At 36.1% G+C, this 17,476-nt stretch overlaps 1 protein-coding gene across 5 annotated transcripts in view; it reads right to left on the bottom strand.

Annotated features, from left to right (window-relative positions):
• Nucleotides 1–17,476, bottom strand: part of LOC122908379 (ATP-binding cassette sub-family C member 2-like) — a 91,093-nt gene that overhangs the window by 38,798 nt on the left and 34,819 nt on the right. For 3 of the 5 annotated variants that reach the window (XM_044251116.1, XM_044251112.1, XM_044251115.1), the window contains 8 exons: nucleotides 16,833–16,970; nucleotides 14,859–15,005; nucleotides 12,991–13,075; nucleotides 12,831–12,897; nucleotides 12,309–12,435; nucleotides 7,894–8,070; nucleotides 4,685–4,852; nucleotides 3,020–3,182 (listed from right to left, as the gene is read on the bottom strand). In XM_044251116.1, coding sequence (XP_044107051.1) covers nucleotides 3,020–3,182; nucleotides 4,685–4,852; nucleotides 7,894–8,070; nucleotides 12,309–12,435; nucleotides 12,831–12,897; nucleotides 12,991–13,075; nucleotides 14,859–15,005; nucleotides 16,833–16,970 — 1,072 coding nt within the window. The remainder of the gene's footprint in view (nucleotides 1–3,019; nucleotides 3,183–4,684; nucleotides 4,853–7,893; nucleotides 8,071–12,308; nucleotides 12,436–12,830; nucleotides 12,898–12,990; nucleotides 13,076–14,858; nucleotides 15,006–16,832; nucleotides 16,971–17,476) is intronic. The other 2 variants (XM_044251113.1, XM_044251114.1) reach the window with 2 other exon arrangements.

Raw genomic sequence — 17,476 nt, forward strand, 5'->3', positions numbered from 1 at the left:
TCCCAACCACCTGAATGCTAAAGTCTATGTAAGAGTGTCTGGAACCCTAAGAACTCCTTGGAAACATGACAGTCCTAGGTGAGGTGGGGTCGGTTAAGGCCCCGCCCCCTTCTCTCCCACCCTGACCCCATCCCCCACTATGTCTATGGACAGCTCAGCCCATCTGTCCCGGCTTTGTTCACCCTAACCCACCCCTCCAAGAAAGAAAAAATTCCTCGGGTCAAAGAGCGACAAATGCCCGTAGATTAACCAGGCTTCGGGAAGACAGGACTGAGGAGCAAGTTTATGTCATTTGGGCAGAGAATTCTGGAATCCCAAATACCTGGAATGCTCAAAAAGTAGACGTTTGGAAGGGGATCCTGATAGGCACAAACCCTTGGGCTCTTGACTACAGAGCCAGCAATAAAAGGCCAGAACACACTATAGTACTGAGTCATGCTGGTCCAGGTCTAAGGGCAGCATTGTAAGAACTTGATCCTGGGGGCGTGGGGGTAGCTCAGTCAGTAAAGCGTCTGACTCTTGATCTCAGCTCACGTCAGGATCTCAGGGTTGTGAGATGGAGAGCCTGTGTAGGTCTCTGGGCTCCAGGCTCTGGGCTCAGTGCAGACTCAACTTGTCCCTCTCTCTCTCTGCTCCTCCTCCCCCTGCCCAACTGGTGTTCATGAACACTCTCTAATTCATAAATAAATAAATAAATAAATTGTTTAAAAAAAAAAAAAAGAACTTGACACTGAATGTTATCTGGTTTGAAGCTATTGTTTAGTGAGGTGCTTTATATCATGAAAATCTCCTTCTGCCTTGCTCTGTGTGGCCCCTAAGGGATTACACTATACATGGCTGACCTTTTACAAATACCTATCTAACATCCAGTATCGACATGTGTAATTTTATGGTTGCCTTTAAAAGACCTTTACATTTTTTTTTTATTCAGCATCCAAAAAAATAAAAATCCCAGAAATCTTATTTTTCAAAAATATATTATATTTTTAGTATAAAAATTATCTCTACTCATCATCTTCCTGAATTTTAAGAGAGAAGACACAATAGTGAAGTCATTAGGAAAAAAAAACAGTTCAATTTGCATTTTTCTAACTCAGGCAAATTTCTGATAGAGGAAGTAACATCTATTAATGTCAGCCCAACTTCAAGAATAATATTGCTTTCCATTTGTTACCATAGAGGACTCATGTACGTAAGAAGGTATATAGAAATAAAAGAGAATGCATGAACCTTGTTTTCAAAACTGGGGTTTTAAACAAGAGCAAGTTCCACAACTTTCAAAAGACACACTGTTTATATTTTATGGTAAATTAAATACTGAACATAAAACTTATGCATTGCCTGTTTTTCGAGCTACATTCTCCAAAGTAATGCAACTTGTATTTCATGTGACCTTTAAAATAAATGGCTACATGAAAAAGACACTGGCTCATAGCATTCCAAATCATCCCATTCCGTACTTCCGGCAGATTCACTTGTTCAACGGCTACCGAGGACCGGTAATGTGCCTAGCATGAGATTACCTAAGTGCTGAGAATACAGAAAAATGACAGACCACATTTTCATCCTAAAAGATGCTCACAGTCCTCTCTTTCCTATACATACTGTAAGCACGAATTATTACTTAGTCTGGCCAAGAACGCAAGAGATCATTTCCAAAATTGCTAGCCATTAAGAGAAGAGAAGGTGTTTCTTTTTTTAAGAATGACCATAGCCATCTAATGATGCATCAGAAATCTCTAAATGCATCTACAAACAAAATACTTGAATTTGAGAAAGGAATAAAGACAAGACAAAGAGAAGAAATATAAAAAACAGTAGTATATAACTAAAGTAGATTATTTATGTTCAAAAAAGAAACATATCAACAAAAGTGCTTTGTATTTTGGATTCCATGATGTTCAAATAATGAACTGTACTGATTCCATTATAAACTGGTTTCATATTTTCATGACTTTTATAACTATGTACAGTGTAAAGTGATCAGTGGATATGAGTTCATATAGGAAATACTGAGATAAAGCTCTGTATTTCTTTGTTACCCTGAAATTATGAAGTAGTTAATTGATTTTATAGTCATTTCTCAATGGTATCCTGGGAAGTTATAGGACAAGGATTATAGAGGTCTACCCGAGAAAGCATCTGTATTTGGAAAAAATGATGATGCACATTACACTTCCTTTCATTTCATTTCACTCCATTTCATTTTTGACAGAGAGACAGCGAGAGAGCACAAACAGGGGGAGCAGCAGAGGGAGAGGGAGAAGCGGACTCCCTGCTAAGCAGGGAGCCTGATGCAATGCAGGGCTTGATCCCAGGACTCTGGGATCATGACCTGAGCCAAAGGCAGAGGCTTAACTGACTGAGTCACCCAGGTACCGCTACACTTTCAAAGATGGGAAATAACTGACCTTTAGAATATTAAGCTAATACTTGACTTTAAACATCCCTGTGTCTTAATTAGGTAAGGATCAAACTATTTACATAAACATTTATAATCTTAATTTAGAATGGTAGGAGTAGGAGCATAGTAGCAAAAATTAGTAAGTAAAGCCAATTGTTATCTCATAAAAGTTAGACAAGTATCATTCCCCTTTGTCTTTCCTCAGATTCCTTTTCTGTTTGTTCATTTCTCCTCCTTGGCATGCAACAATGTTTAAAATATTTATTACTTACTTGACATGGATTTATGTTCCCTGTTCTTAATTTTAAAGAAAGTAGAATGTTTAGACTCATTATATTCTAGACCCGCTGTAGAGCTTATAAATCATCTAATCTCTCATTTCATAGATGAACAAACAGATCTTGGGGCATAACATTTTGCTTAAAAAATCATAAAGGAGGTTATTTTTTAGCTGATGTGTTCCCACGTATGTTTCTTTTCTAGAGAAAGAAATTAAGCGGGATAACTTAAGCGGGATGAATGAAGAAAAATGCATTGTAAGAAATCACATAATTAACGGACTTTCCGGATGGCTAGGCATACTGTTTCAAAGGCTTATTTTTCACTGGGTCTTACCTTTTTCTTGTTCACTAAAGGCCTGAAGCAAATTTGTGAGGTTTCTGGTTTTAGACAGCAGCTCGTGGTACGTTCCCATGTGTGCAACTCTGCCACTCTCCATTACAACAATCAGATCCATCTCTGGCAGAAGCGTGAGGTTGTGTGTCACTAAAACACGAGTCTGAAAAAGAGTGTTTTATTCCTTGGGTTAAAAAAAAAAGGTAAAAATACTTTATTTTAAAGAAAGATATAGGGTTGTTTGTTTGTTTGTTTGTTTTTTTACTAGTTCAGAGTGTAATTGTGAGTAGGTACCAGTTTAAGGCAGCATATGGCTATTTTGCAATGAATGATTATATGCTGTTAGACAAAAAACAGACAAACAAACAAAAGATTGCAAGTGTTTTTACCATCTGGTTCAAGTATTCTTCATTCATTAAAAATGAATCAATTTCATAACAAATTTAAAAATTTCTCATCTGTTATTCGTGCTCACTTTTTAAAGGTCTTATAGCATCACAATAAAGTATTTGATTGCAGTCATAATTCATAGTATTTCTTTTCAAGCCTTTCTATATTATTGTACACATTCACGTAAGATTGAACCAGAAGTGTTTATCTTGGGCTCATTCTAATAAGTAAAGACATTTATCTATTATTCACTTAGATATATACTTTAACATTTTATACATTTATTTAATGTTTTCCAGAGTGCCTTATATTAACAAATCTATAAATGCATATGATGAAGGAATGGGTATGGCTTTGTGGTCAGATAGACTTGTTAAAATCTCTGCTGTTCTTTTTTTTTTTAAATTAAAGTACAGTTGCACACAATGTTATATTAGTTTCAGGGATATAACAGTGAGTCAACAATTCCACATGTTGTTAAAACCTCTGTTGTTCTTGAGGTGCCTGGGTGGCTCAGTGGGTTAAGCCACTGCCTTCGGCTCAGGTCATGGTCTCAGGGTCCTGGGATCAAGCCCCAAGTCGGGCTCTCTCCTCAGTGGGGAGACTGTTTCCCCCCACTCTCTCTCTGCCTGCCTCTCTGCCTGCTTGTGATCTCTGTCAAATAAATGAATGAAATCTTTAAAAAAAAAAAAAAAAACCCTCTGTTCTTAAGCTAAGCAACCTGTATCAAATCATTTTGAGCCTCAAGTTCCCTCATAGGTAAAATAGGAATAATGATAATACCTACTCAGAGACTTGCTATAAGAACTAAATGAACGAATTTAGTGTCAGACATGCTATGTCCTTGGTAAATACTAGTTCCCTTCTTGGCCCTTTCACAAGAGAACTGAATCATTACTGCTATATTAGTAATACCATAAATTTAAGTAAAAAAAAAAAATCAGTAAAATAATACTTTTTTATGCAAGTACTATGTATGAAAATACCATTTAAAAAAATCAAGTAAACAAAAACCAATTTATTTTGACATACAAATCCCCTTAGAGTATGATATCAGTCTATAAGGCAACAATCACATAATAAACTTGGAAGAAAAAACTTCAAAAAATATTCATTAAAATTTATCTATAAAAAGATCAACATGACATCCCCTTTTTCGTATGAAATATCACTACCTTACTTCAACAAATGAACAAAATGTTGGAATTTAGGCACAGTGGTATGCAGATTATGCTCCCCTTTCCCCATCAAAGCATTAAGTGACACTATGGCTACCTTGTTTTTCAAAATACCCGAGGACCCAATCACTTTCTCAAAAAGCTGCTTTCCAACATGAACGTCAACTGCAGCAAAGGGATCATCGAGGAGGTAGATGTCAGCCCCACTGTACACAGCTCTGGCCAGACTTACTCGGTGCTTCTGGCCCCCACTTATATTCACACCCTGAAAATGGAAGGAGGAGGAAGAAACCGAGACCACAAATGTGTAAATCTCAAAGCACACACAGTGACATCCAATTTCTCTTCTGCAGCATGGACAGAAAACAATTCAAGATTAACCCACAAACCTTTCTTTATTAGAAAATCCAAAGGCCTAGCCCCCAACCCCAATTTCCAAGTGCTACTAACTTGTGCAAATTAACAGCTATATACTTTCTGTTAACTGCTTACTCTCAAAAGTAGATGCGAACAATTGAGGAGAAAAGAATTTCCAATCCCCTAACTCTGAAAAGTCATGCCTTTGAAATATTAAATAAGACTTTTGGCTGCCAACCAAATACTGACACCAGTGATCATTTTTAAATTGACACATGGAAAATGGAGAAAAATAGCTAAATTGAGAATAATAGCTAAATTACCAAAGCAGTAATCACCATGTCCTATTTTATTCTGTAGAAAGATTAGTACAAGTCTTGTTGGCAAAAGTACAACTATAAGAAGCAGGAATAAGGAATATACATCATTCCGTGTGAGAATTAAAGTTGACATGTATAGCCACATACAGAGAATTATGGGGCCAGGCCCAATTTACTTGATTTATTTTATATTTAGTGTTTACAGGTCTAGCTTAAAAGCCCTCCTTGCAGCATAGAACTTAGCCAGTTACCTCTAATTGTAAAATGCCATTGTTTTTTTGCTTTTCTCATCCTCCACCTACTCAACAAATACCTCCTTTGTAGAACCATATTCTGGGTGCTACACCAACACTTGGCATTCAAACATAAATGAAACTGAGCCTCTATCATGAGGAGGTCACAGTTTAGCAGGGGAGACAGGCATGAAAACATATATAAAGTAATATGATACCTGTGCGTGTATGAATGTGTGTGTGTGTGTGTGTGTGCGCGCGCGCGTGCGTGCGTGTGTGTGTGATTATAACAGCCTCCAACTCATGGGTGTGTCAGGAACATCTAATAAGATGAATGTAAAATATTTACAACAAATCCAACATCAAGTACTAATCCAATCAACCTCGCTATTATCACCCAATCACACCTCTCTCCAGTGTACCCCTTGCCTTGTCATTGCATAGCCTGGGATTATGTAATCACCTTGTTTAAAAACCTACAATGCCCACATCTCATCTGCCATCATCCATGAGCAACAGCAAGTTCCTTAGTATAATACTCGTGTTCTCGTATTAATTCGTATTTCCATACTGTCCCCACGTGATTGCAGCCTACCAACCAGACTAGCAGACGCTAGTCTCCTCTGCTAGGGAGCTCAAACAGCCCCTTTTCAACTCCGAAGCTATTCACTCTAGGAAGTCCTCTCTGAAAGCAATCTTCCACCCAGTGTTCCAAGTAAACTGACTCGTCCCCTCCATCCCTGTCCTGGCGGTGCTCCAGTTACTCATCCCATTACCAGAAATGGCTATACCCACATCAGTCTTCCTCACAAGACTACGAGCTAAATTCATCCTTGCACTCCCAGCACACAGACTGTATCTGATGATTAATAAGTATTAATAAAGACAAATGATAATTTCATGGGCAGAGATCCACTACACTGAAAAAAGCAGGGTGACAGCTCTCTTGCTCACTGTTGTGTACCCCACAGCACAATAAAGGCATATAATACAGTAATAAGTAATTGTAGTCGATTGAAGAATTCCAAAGGGAAAGATAAATGAAGTGAAGAAAATTCTAAACAGCTGTAAGCAGACTGCCTTTTGAAATATTCAATTACATGTTTATTTTAAAGCATATTATCAGATTGGGAGGTATTTGATAATAAAAAGCAAAAGTTATAAATGGCAATAGTATTTATGCCTATATTAAATATATACTTTATATTTTGGAAATTTTTCTTCTTTAGATTCTTTTTAGTTACATACTATCAACTATTTCATATTATTAGAGATAGGCTTTATCAGCATAATATTCAATATATATTAACAAGTTTGAAGAAGTCACATTTCTGTGTAATTTTAGCTATGGAGCCATTTTTGCCTGCAGACAGGGAAGACACCAGAATAAAAACAAAGGTGTGGAGAAAAAAATTAAATCTGTTTAATAACTTGAGAAAATACATCCGCAAAGTAGAAGACCATGAGCAAAGCCAACGTTAAGTCTACTTGAAAGGTAAATTTTAACCTCATTCTAGATTTTTAAAATGTGCACTTGCTATAATTTTGTTCTCTCTTTATCAATTTATATCAGAGGACTAGAAACAACAGGGGGCCAGGGGTAAAAATGCCTAACAATGCTACGCTGACGCTCTTTTCAGAAATGCAAAGCACTTGGCAAGGATTATTTCCTCATCTTCACAGCACACATGAATTGCAGGCAGAGGCTGCTTTTGCATTCATGTTTAATTAATGGAGATTTTAGTCATGGGTCGGAGATAATCTCTCGGGGGTTCATGCTTTGGCTCACGCTATCTTGTTTTGTTTTAACTCCAAAACACTGGATAGCGTAATGACTATTCATTAATGCAATGAAAGTAAAATAGAACAAAGACTATGGGAAATGAGATCCTCTTAAGCAAGAATGAGCCAACATGGAGAAGGCACAGTGATGACAGCATTGTCCCTGAGCCTTTTTAGAACCTGGCCTCGGAGTCACTGCTGGAGACTGGAACTCTGCTGCTGCTGTCCTAGGCTTGTCTTTGTGCACAAGAGACACAGAGAAAAAAACAAAAACAAAAACAATAACAAAAACAAAACTATCATTCATTCATTAGACAGGGAGCCAGCAACGAAAACAAAGTGCTGAGGATCCCTTTGGTGGGCTCTCATTCCCCCGCATGGATCCTAATGACAGAATTTCCTGCTGATTTTAAATCTGTTTTCCAAATAGTCAATTATAGATAATTATTTGTCCTTAATATTGCCATCTCTTTCATAGGAATTCTGTAATGATTTTTAAAAAAATTATAGTTGTGTGTGGCTCTCCAGGACCTCAGGAAAAAGACTATAAATATTTTATTAGCATGGCTGAATGGAGTGTTATTCTTACATATGATAAATTATATTTTCCTTACTCTTTCTCCAATCTCAGTTTGATCTCCATTTGGTAACTGCTCCAAATCAGGAAGGAGAGCACAGGCTTCCAATACTCGCTCATAAAACTGCTTTTGCATGATGGAGCCAAAGAGAATGTTTTCTTGTAAAATGCAATTCTGAATCCAGGCCTGCTGAGCAACATAAGCCACAGAACCCTAAAAAAGGAAGAAATAAAAGAGATGCTCTTAACAAGGAAAAAGAAAAAGCTGCATGTACCACATTAAAGGAACATATTCAGTCCATGGTTTTGCTTTCTTTAACTTTAAACTGAATTTCTTAAAAAAAAAAAAAAAACTAGGTTATTTCTTAAATGTAACTATATCCTCTTGACATTTTAATTTTATATATGTTTGTTAGAGGCCTCTTCAAATGAGTTACTTTGTGCTTATTTGTTTTCACTGTAGTTTCTATCAAAGTTATCTGCCTCCGATAGAGTTTTCTGGAAGTAGAGGCTGAGTGTATTAGTTAGCTCCAGTTGCTGTAACAAGAGACCACAGACTAGTTTGCTTTAAACAACAGAAATTTCTTTTCTCACAGTTCTGGAGACTGGAAGTCTGACAAGTTGTCAGCAAGGTTGGTTTCTTCTGAGGCCTATCTCCTTCTGCTTGCTGATGACTGTCCTTTCTTGAGTCTCCACATGGCCCTCCCTCTGTGAGGGTGTATGTGTCTTAATTTCTTCTTCTTCTCTTAAGAACATCAGTCATATTGGGTTAAGGCCCAACTTATTATATTTTAACTTAATTACCTCTTTAAAGACTCTATCTCCAAATACAGTAACATTCTTGGGATTAGGACTTTAACACATGAATTTGGGGGGAAACACAGTTCAGTACATAACACTGAGCCCGGAGTGTGAGTTTTTTATTTGGGATCAGTTCTGGGGGAAGGAAAAAGGGTAGGAGGATTGGGTGGATGAAGAAGTCATACCATGATCCAGATCCAACAAAGCTTTGACCAACCCTCTAGACAGACAGAGAACATCACCCATCAGAACTGTTCCATGTTACTGTAAATTGGCCTGGCTTTCTGCTGCGTGGCCTGACCCAGGCTTTTCTCATCAGGCCAACACTGAAGGAGCTGACTTGCTGCATGAACTCCCACGGCTGGGAGGCAAGCCCTTTCTAAATGGGGTATTTGGGTGGCACATCTCTATTTCCACATACTCACCGTTCCTAAGCTCATTTTCTGATGATTTTATAACTCAAATGACTCCTGAATATATGGCACTCTACGGTATAACATATCCTTTTAACTGACCCTTCTTTTCTTAGAAAGGACCTACAGTATTTGAACTAGAGTCTTACCTTTCAGTCTGCCCCATGGACTCTACCTACACATTGATTTTAGATAATTTTGACTGCTGTGCATTATATAACAATACAAGACATTTAAAGTACTTTTTGACCTATGACCCTATGGATATGTATGTAACTATTAGCCTTTTGATTTCTTCAGGTACTTTAAAGATCAACTTTTAATTCTTTTTTAAAGATTAACTTTTAATTCTTCTTTGTTGTGCACATAAGACATGGAGTAGCTTTTGATCCCAAACAATATAATTCTGACCTGACTTGATTTTGAACACAAAAGTAATTGCTCTTGAATTGCCTTGCCTAGTGAATAACCTTTTATTAAAATAGTATTAAATCAATTCTCAAGTGATAGAGATTTTGAACACTTACATATTTAGCAAGATAAGGGGAACAGAGGAAGAACAACAGAAAAAAGACTGGAGAACAGGAAAAATGGTGCAAAATATAAAACAGAAACTAAATACTACATTGAGAAGTACAGACTTGATGTGTTGGTATGAATGGAGCTGAAGAAGAGTTGATCCATTGTCACAGAGGTACAAATTTTTCCTTTAATTTTTAGAGTAATTATTACTTCAATTTCATATACAAATGACAATGTGTTAAATGTGTTTTTGTTTCATTTTATTCTTGATAATGAAACCATAATAGAAGTTTTGCTAATTCAAAAATGTCTTCCAATCTCTAATGTTCCTGATGGACTGAATACTGAAAACTGCATGAATGGTGCCTGGTGTGAACCTTTGATACTGAGAACGAGGAGACTGAAGGCTGAATGTTGTGATATGATATGCCTCAAAAAAATGCTCACATGAAACCCTGAAGAACAGAAAGATAAAACACGAAAGCACCTTGTAAATACTAAGTTTTAATTTTGTTGTTGTTGTTGTTGTTATTATTAAATTAGGGAGGATAAGAATGACAGTTATAAATTAAGGATTAAAAATGTTTTGAGGGGTGCCTGGGTGGCCCAATTGGTTAAGCATCTGACTCGGGGTTTCGGCTTGGGTCATGATCTCCTGGTTATGAGACTGAGCCTTAAGATGGTCTCTACACTGGGCAAGGAATCTGCTTAAGATTCTCAAGATTCTCTCTCTTCCTCTCATTCTGCCTCTCCCCTGTCCTTCTCTCCTTCTCTTAAAAAAAAAAAAAAATTGGGGGGAAATAATTCAGAGTGTGACACCTCATATCCTGCCATTGCTCCAGACCAAAGAACTTCCTGAAGGATGAAACTGTCCATTACACTGACAGATCATATCCTCTCTCTTCCAAAGGGTGTCCTCTCGGTCTTGTGACTAGTAACTGCATTGTTAGGATTTTTTGCATCACTATGAACAGTTTCTTAATTTCAAACCCTCAAAGGTATCAGAAATAATCTTTAACTCTTACCATGAGAGCTTTAACAATCATAATAAAGATAACAATAACCATAAAAATTCACAGGGAGCTAGCTGACTCTGTGCCAAGAGCCAGGCTAGGTTTTTGGACATTAATGCATTAGATGAAATCCAGAATTGATATTGTTTTTATCTTGATCAATTCCTAATTATTTTTCAAGATCAAGTGAAAGGCTACCATCTCTCTAATAATTTTTCTAACTCTTCAGTTTGTTGCTTTTTTTTAATACTTTGATTCATTTTTTTATATCTGATTTAAACGTTTATCATAATTGATTTTAGTATTCCCCTCACTAGATTATAAACTGTAAAAAGACGGGGTATATCATATTCATGCCTGTTTCCCTGGTACTAAGGTCAGCCACCTAGTATGTGTGCAATAATTGCTCGGTAAAAATAGCTGAAGGCACTCAATAAATAAAAATAAAGTCAATATCAATCATATTTTTAAAGGATACTCACTGGTCTAAGAGAAGTTACAGTCATCTTCAACTATAGACAAATGACTGACTACAATCATTATGAAGAATAGAGGGGTACAAAGACAGTACACTTAAGGTTAAAAAGTCATGTTATTCATTACCTATAATCTTATCAGAAGAAGTCCCAGATACCATAGTTGATTCTAAAATAAGTAACAGTAATGCTAAAAGAGAAAAGAAAAAAGGACTAATCATTAGAGGATTGGAATCAGGAAAGATATAAGGATAAGAGGAAATACATATTATGAAGAAAAAATGATAGAGTTGGAGTTGATTCTTCCTAGAGATAAAAACTGTGAAGAAACTGATCTAACTAACATCCATAGGATTCCACCATATTGTCAGAAATGAGGTGGGATTAGGTGAGTAGTTTACCTAAGAGCTAGTTAAATCTAAGGAAAAACTCATTAGATAGTCTAGTGTTTCAAAAAAACAACAGCTGATTAAGAACTTGTAGAATTCGGGGCGCCTGGGTGGCTCAGTGGGTTAAGCCGCTGCCTTCGGCTCAGGTCATGATCTCAGGGTCCTGGGATCAAGTCCCGCATCGGGCTTCCTGCTCAGCAGGGGGCCTGCTTCCCTCTCTCTCTCTCTGCCTGCCTCTCCATCTAATTGTGATTTCTCTCTGTCAAATAAATAAATAAAATCTTAAAAAAAAAAAAAAAAGAACTTGTAGAATTCTTATTTCTATTCACTTTTAAGAACAGAACAAAAGGCTTGGAGTAGTCCTCTCTATAGTCTAAGGGCTGAAATTTAGAAGTATTTAAAAATAATATTACTGGTTTTCTGATATTTTTTCTGGGTCAAAGATCCTACCCCTGAGCAACTATAAGTCTTCTTAGAAATGTGGCTGTAATTACTTAGACAACTTTGCAATGAATGATAATTAGAAACCAAATCAAATTAAAATATAAATCATATTAGTTTCTCTATAATTGGCTGCAATTCAGTTAATATCATCAAACAATTACCATAAGCATTCAAACATGATTCACTAAAGTATTTGGAGAACAGAATGCTGTTACTAATCCATCCACAGCTAATCAATTTTTTGTGGAAATTGAAATGTTTGCTACAAACTAGAAATGCCCATTAAATACTTGCATCTTCAATTTGATTTGATAAATTCTTATTGACGCTAACCACGTGCTGGCCATAGCCTATTACACTAGGAGATGTGGAATGAAAGCACTGTTGGCTTTACCTTTCTTTGAACAACTCCTGTAAGTTTCTCCATTTCCCCCAGAATGGCAGAAAGCACAGATGATTTTCCAGATCCCACTGGCCCTACAACAGCCACTAAAGCTCCTTCTGGAATCTTTATGTTCAAGCTGCATGACAAGAAAAGGACAGAGATGATGCAGGAAGTTCCTGTTACATTTTTAATGGTTTTTCCCAGATAAGTCAGAGCACTGAGGATCATTCTTGAGATTGCTGCTATTCAAATGATACTACATTATTCTAGGAATACCCAACCTTCCAAAATACAAACAACAAATGCTGCAGTGGAAACTGAGGAAATGAATAGAAAACCAGAGAGTTAAAGAAAAAAAAATCCATAAAGATAGAAGGTATCTTGAGAGGTTTTAAAAAAAAAATAACAACCTTGTAAATTTCAATTTAATATCACCATCTTCTCCTTTAAAAATGCTAATAAAAATATGGAACACTATAGAATTAAATGCTAAAAAAATTTGTTTTTAATTTTTCCCAAACTATGACTTACTTTTTTAGTACTGGAACCCCTGTTTTATCCCAGGAGAAGGAAGCATTTGTAAAACCAATGGCATGATCTGAGAAGAACAATAAATACAATGGTGCATTGTAGAGTCAATGATTTTCAACCTGGAAGTCAAATAAATATTGAATGCAGAGGAAATGCTGACCTCCTATATAGTTTGTTTCAATATTTTGAGGATGAAGCTCTTCAGTGTTGAGAAAGTCTTCTAAACGATCCAATGATACTCTTGTCTATCAAAATAAACACAGATGGAATTTATTTGGGGGCCAAGTAGAACTTCAATTAGAAAGACTCGCAGCATGATTAAAAATCTGCAATGCAAATTGAAGACAGTGATATAAATATTCAGCAAGCATAGCTTGAATTGTTCTAATGTTTATAAATAATTTCATTCCTGAAAGAAAAGAATGGCTTCAAGAATCAAAGATCAAAACAGATGTCATTTATGCAGGAAGGTATGAGAAAAAAGAAACAAAAATTCCTCCTTAACACTCTAGTAAAGACACAATAACTAATTAATAATTATAGAAAGATTAGTTTTTTTAAAAAACAACATCAGAATTGTTGAATGAATTCAGCTTCTGAATATTAAACAACAGCTTTGGCAATAATAACACCAAGTTTCAGTAAAATAGCTACAAAAGTACTTAGCTACAATTAGGATAAATAAGATCAATTTTGTTTTCCTGAAACTGACTTACAAGAAATCTCTAGTGCATTTTTACTCACTCAATGCTAGAAGACATCTATTGTTAGTGGATAAGATGTAACTGGGCCATGGTTTGTTGGGCCAAGTGCATCATATTAGTATGCAGGACTCATTTTCTTTCTTTTCTTTCCTTCTCTTTCTTTTGATAATTGCTCTCCGTATTTATTTAGTGAAGGCAGAAGTGTACCATTAGGAGTTGGAGAACACTTTGAGATACCAGACCGTTAGCTAGATTCTAATTTCAAAAGCAAAACAAAACTTACTCTAAGAATGGCATCTTTCTTACAAGCAGAATGCTACGAGGCAAGTGTTGTTACAAGCATCACATCAACAGTACTTCTATGCCCTCTGTTGGCCATTACTAGTAAAAGGACAACAAAAAAGGTATCCTGTAACAAAGGTGGATTACTTGGTATTCCCTACCTAATTAATTCTTTATTCAAATAATATACTATTATTACTAGTATAATTTCAATATAATTAATACAATTTAATATCATTATTATTATAGTTACCATGAAGTAACTATAAGTGACTATTTATTCAAATAACATGAAAGTTTTAAAGGCAAAGTCCTTAATCAAAGAGCTGGTTCTAATAAGCCCAGCTTCACTTTGTTTATGAACTCAGACTTGAGAAAAAGGATCAGTGGGGGACACTAGGCAATCCAAACCAGACATTCAAAAAATTTTAACAGGAAATAGCAGGACAGAGGATTCAAGGAACTCACTTCTTCATATTCCCTGTGGTTTTAGCAGCTTTCTCCTCATTATAGTATTCAAAGCGTCTCCAGAGACTGGAGATTACAGTGAAGGTAGGCTGAACCAAATACCTCATACAAGGCTGTTTGGCAGACTCGCACGGGTCTCCCTGCTTTATTCATTCAGTGCAGAGGAAATGCTGCTGAACCTTGGGAAAACATTCATATCCAGTTCCATGCAAAGCACCTCACTAAAAATTCTTCAACTGAAAACAGACAATGAGCCTTCTGCTGGCACAGCATCTGACACCAGTTTTAAAAAGCTAAATAACAGAAATGAACACTTCGCAAAGAAAACGATATCCTATATTGAAATACTTAAAAGTCATTTTGATAGAAAAAAAGCATAGGCAAAGAAGACATGTCTCCTTCCATTCTTTAAAGTTCTCTATTACTCCTTAATGCAGGGAGATTAATTTTGAAAGCAGCATGAAACTACCACAAAGAGCATAATAAATAATGAAAAAAAGAAAGAGAGAAAATGAGTAAAACCATAGACTCCAGTAGATGAATGATTCTTAGTTTAAACATATTTTGGATGTACCTGGACTACAGCTGATATCACCACTGGTAAATCAAACAAAGGAAGCCTCAAAATATTAAACAAAGACATAGATGTAAACACTTTGGTGGCTGTTAAAATATTTCCTTCATCCAATAAGAAATAGATGCCAAATGTTGCCAGGGACACCTGAAAAATAGAGACATGTTCCTTCCTTCAATTACTCAATGCTAAGAACAGGATGAGTTAAGGTTCCAAAAATAGGGGAAAAAACTTAAAACCTGTTTTATTGTTGTTTAAAAAAAATTCAGTGTCATCTAGTGTGATTGCTGAAGAATATAAAATAAACATTCAGCACACTAAGATACACAGATCATATAATTATATATCTTAGACCATGGCATCCTTGGGACCATGCAGTCCAGCTCCCTTCTGTAAGACACTATGTTCTTAACTAGAGTCATCCCTCCCATTTAAGTTGTATACTACTGGAAGTCTGGGTGGCTCAGTTGGTTAGACATCTGCCTTCAGCTCAAGTCATGATTCTAGGGTTCTGGGATCAAGTCCTGCCTCAGGCTCCTTGCTCAATGAAGGGTCTGCTTCTCCCTCTGCATTTTACTTACCTTGCTTGCTCTCTCTCTCTGAGAAATAAATTTAAAAATAAAATAAAATGTATATGAATTGACCTTTTTTTTCTAGATGGAGTATTACGTAAATTTACTTTCCAGTGGTATATGTATATTCTGATTCATATGTAGTGGCTATACTTTCTGTGAGTCATAAAATTAACTTAAGAAAGTATGAATAACTTATGGCCCATACCATTTATATTTACTCTTGTTAAGTTTCATTTAGAAAAGGCAGAAAAGTGCATATATACATGAGAAGGTACTGACTATCACGTACCTAAGACTTATCTTAAGCAAAATCTTCTTGGACATTTTTACCAAAGAATTCCAAATGTAAATATTGCTTTTATTTTCATAATACCAACATATATTTTTAAATAAAAAATAACAATATTTTAACTTACCAATGAAAGAGACATATAGAATTTCTCCTGACTCTCTGACCATCGGGAATGGTAACTTTAATTAAATCTGATGCTTCAGTTCTATGTGGTTTCGTTACCCTTTGGCTTTTACTCATTGCTTTATACCTCAAGGCAATTTATACCCTAGTTTATGTATCATGGGACTCCTAATGTGTACATGGTATGATAGAGAATGGCCTCCATTCGTATCAATTTGCCCCAAATACTAATTCTATAACTTTGAGAATGTATCCCAAACTAGCATGGACTTCCAGTTCCTTTTGTGAAATGAGAAAAGTGAGGCCTTATTATTGCAAGAATGAAATAAGGAAATCTCTATAACTTATCTGACATGCAGGAGTAACATTCAATAAATGTTTATTTTCTTCCCAACTCCATATAGTGTGTGTTGGGTTTTGCTTAAAAGGGATTAATCACACAAATCAAGATATTCTAGAGCTGAAATGAAACTCTGGAATGCAGGTTATATGGTTTAAGAGTAGAATAGCATAGGGGCGCGCAGGTGGCTCAGTGGGTGAAGTCTCTGCCTTCGGCTCAGGTCATGATCTCAGGGTCCTGGGATTGAGCCCTGCATCGGGCTCTCTGCTCAGCTGGGAGCCTGCTTCCTCCTCTCTCTCTGCCTGCCTCTCTGCCTACTTGTGATCTCTTTCTCTGTCAAATAAATAAACAAAATCTTAAAAAAAAAAAAAAAGAATAGAATAGCATATGTTTGAGCTGTGAGACATTTACAAAGAAGTAAAATTTTATTATTTGAAAAAAATACAGACCAATGAGAAAGCACATATTTTCCCCTTCTTTAAAACTTCCATTCCCTAATCTACATAAATCAATGACTGCATTTCTTGAAAATTTTATTTCAAATATAGAAGATTTCAATTTGGACACCTTAATTCCAGGTAACTTGGAGGTGAATCTACAAATCGAATTTGAAAATCAAAATGGGAAATATTATATACACTCACCAAGAATGGAATGCAAGTCAATGTCAGCATAGAAAATACAGCAAGATACCCAGCTGATTTTTGTACTTCCAATTCCTGTTCTCGAATTTCAATAATCTTCTTTTGATAGGAAGATTCCCATGCATAAAGCTTGAGAATCTGTAAAGGTAACAGACAATGATATTTGATAATCAGTATCATAGAAGAAATAAAAACATGCATACATGCAAATATACACAGCCTACTCCCCCCACATACGCAATTGTAAAAGTTAAAAAAAAAAAAGCTGGTAAACTCATAAAGTAAAATGCCCCTATTTTTAGCTGAGTCAAAATATTTTCTTGAATTGTGATTTTTTTGGGAGGTAGTGGCTGAAAGAAGAAAATCACCATCTCTCTCTAGCCTTAGGTCCTTCTTACCCACCAATAGCTTATTCTTGAGTCAGACTTTGGCAACATCCCAGCTCTTGGCATAAGCTCCACAGCACATTCTGTTTAGCTTAATCTTGGTACTTTTCCTGCTGGTCCAACTCTCACTTCAATCCACTCCTCATTTCTTAATAGCTACGTTCTTCTCCCTGGACTCCCAGTTTCTTGGAAACTGATGGCATGGGACTTGAAGCCATTTTTCAGAAAGATGACTGGTGTTTTGAGATTGAGAATTGG

Source organism: Neovison vison, chromosome 6 (assembly GCF_020171115.1).
Source record: "Neovison vison isolate M4711 chromosome 6, ASM_NN_V1, whole genome shotgun sequence".
Lineage (NCBI taxonomy): Eukaryota > Metazoa > Chordata > Mammalia > Carnivora > Mustelidae > Neogale > Neogale vison.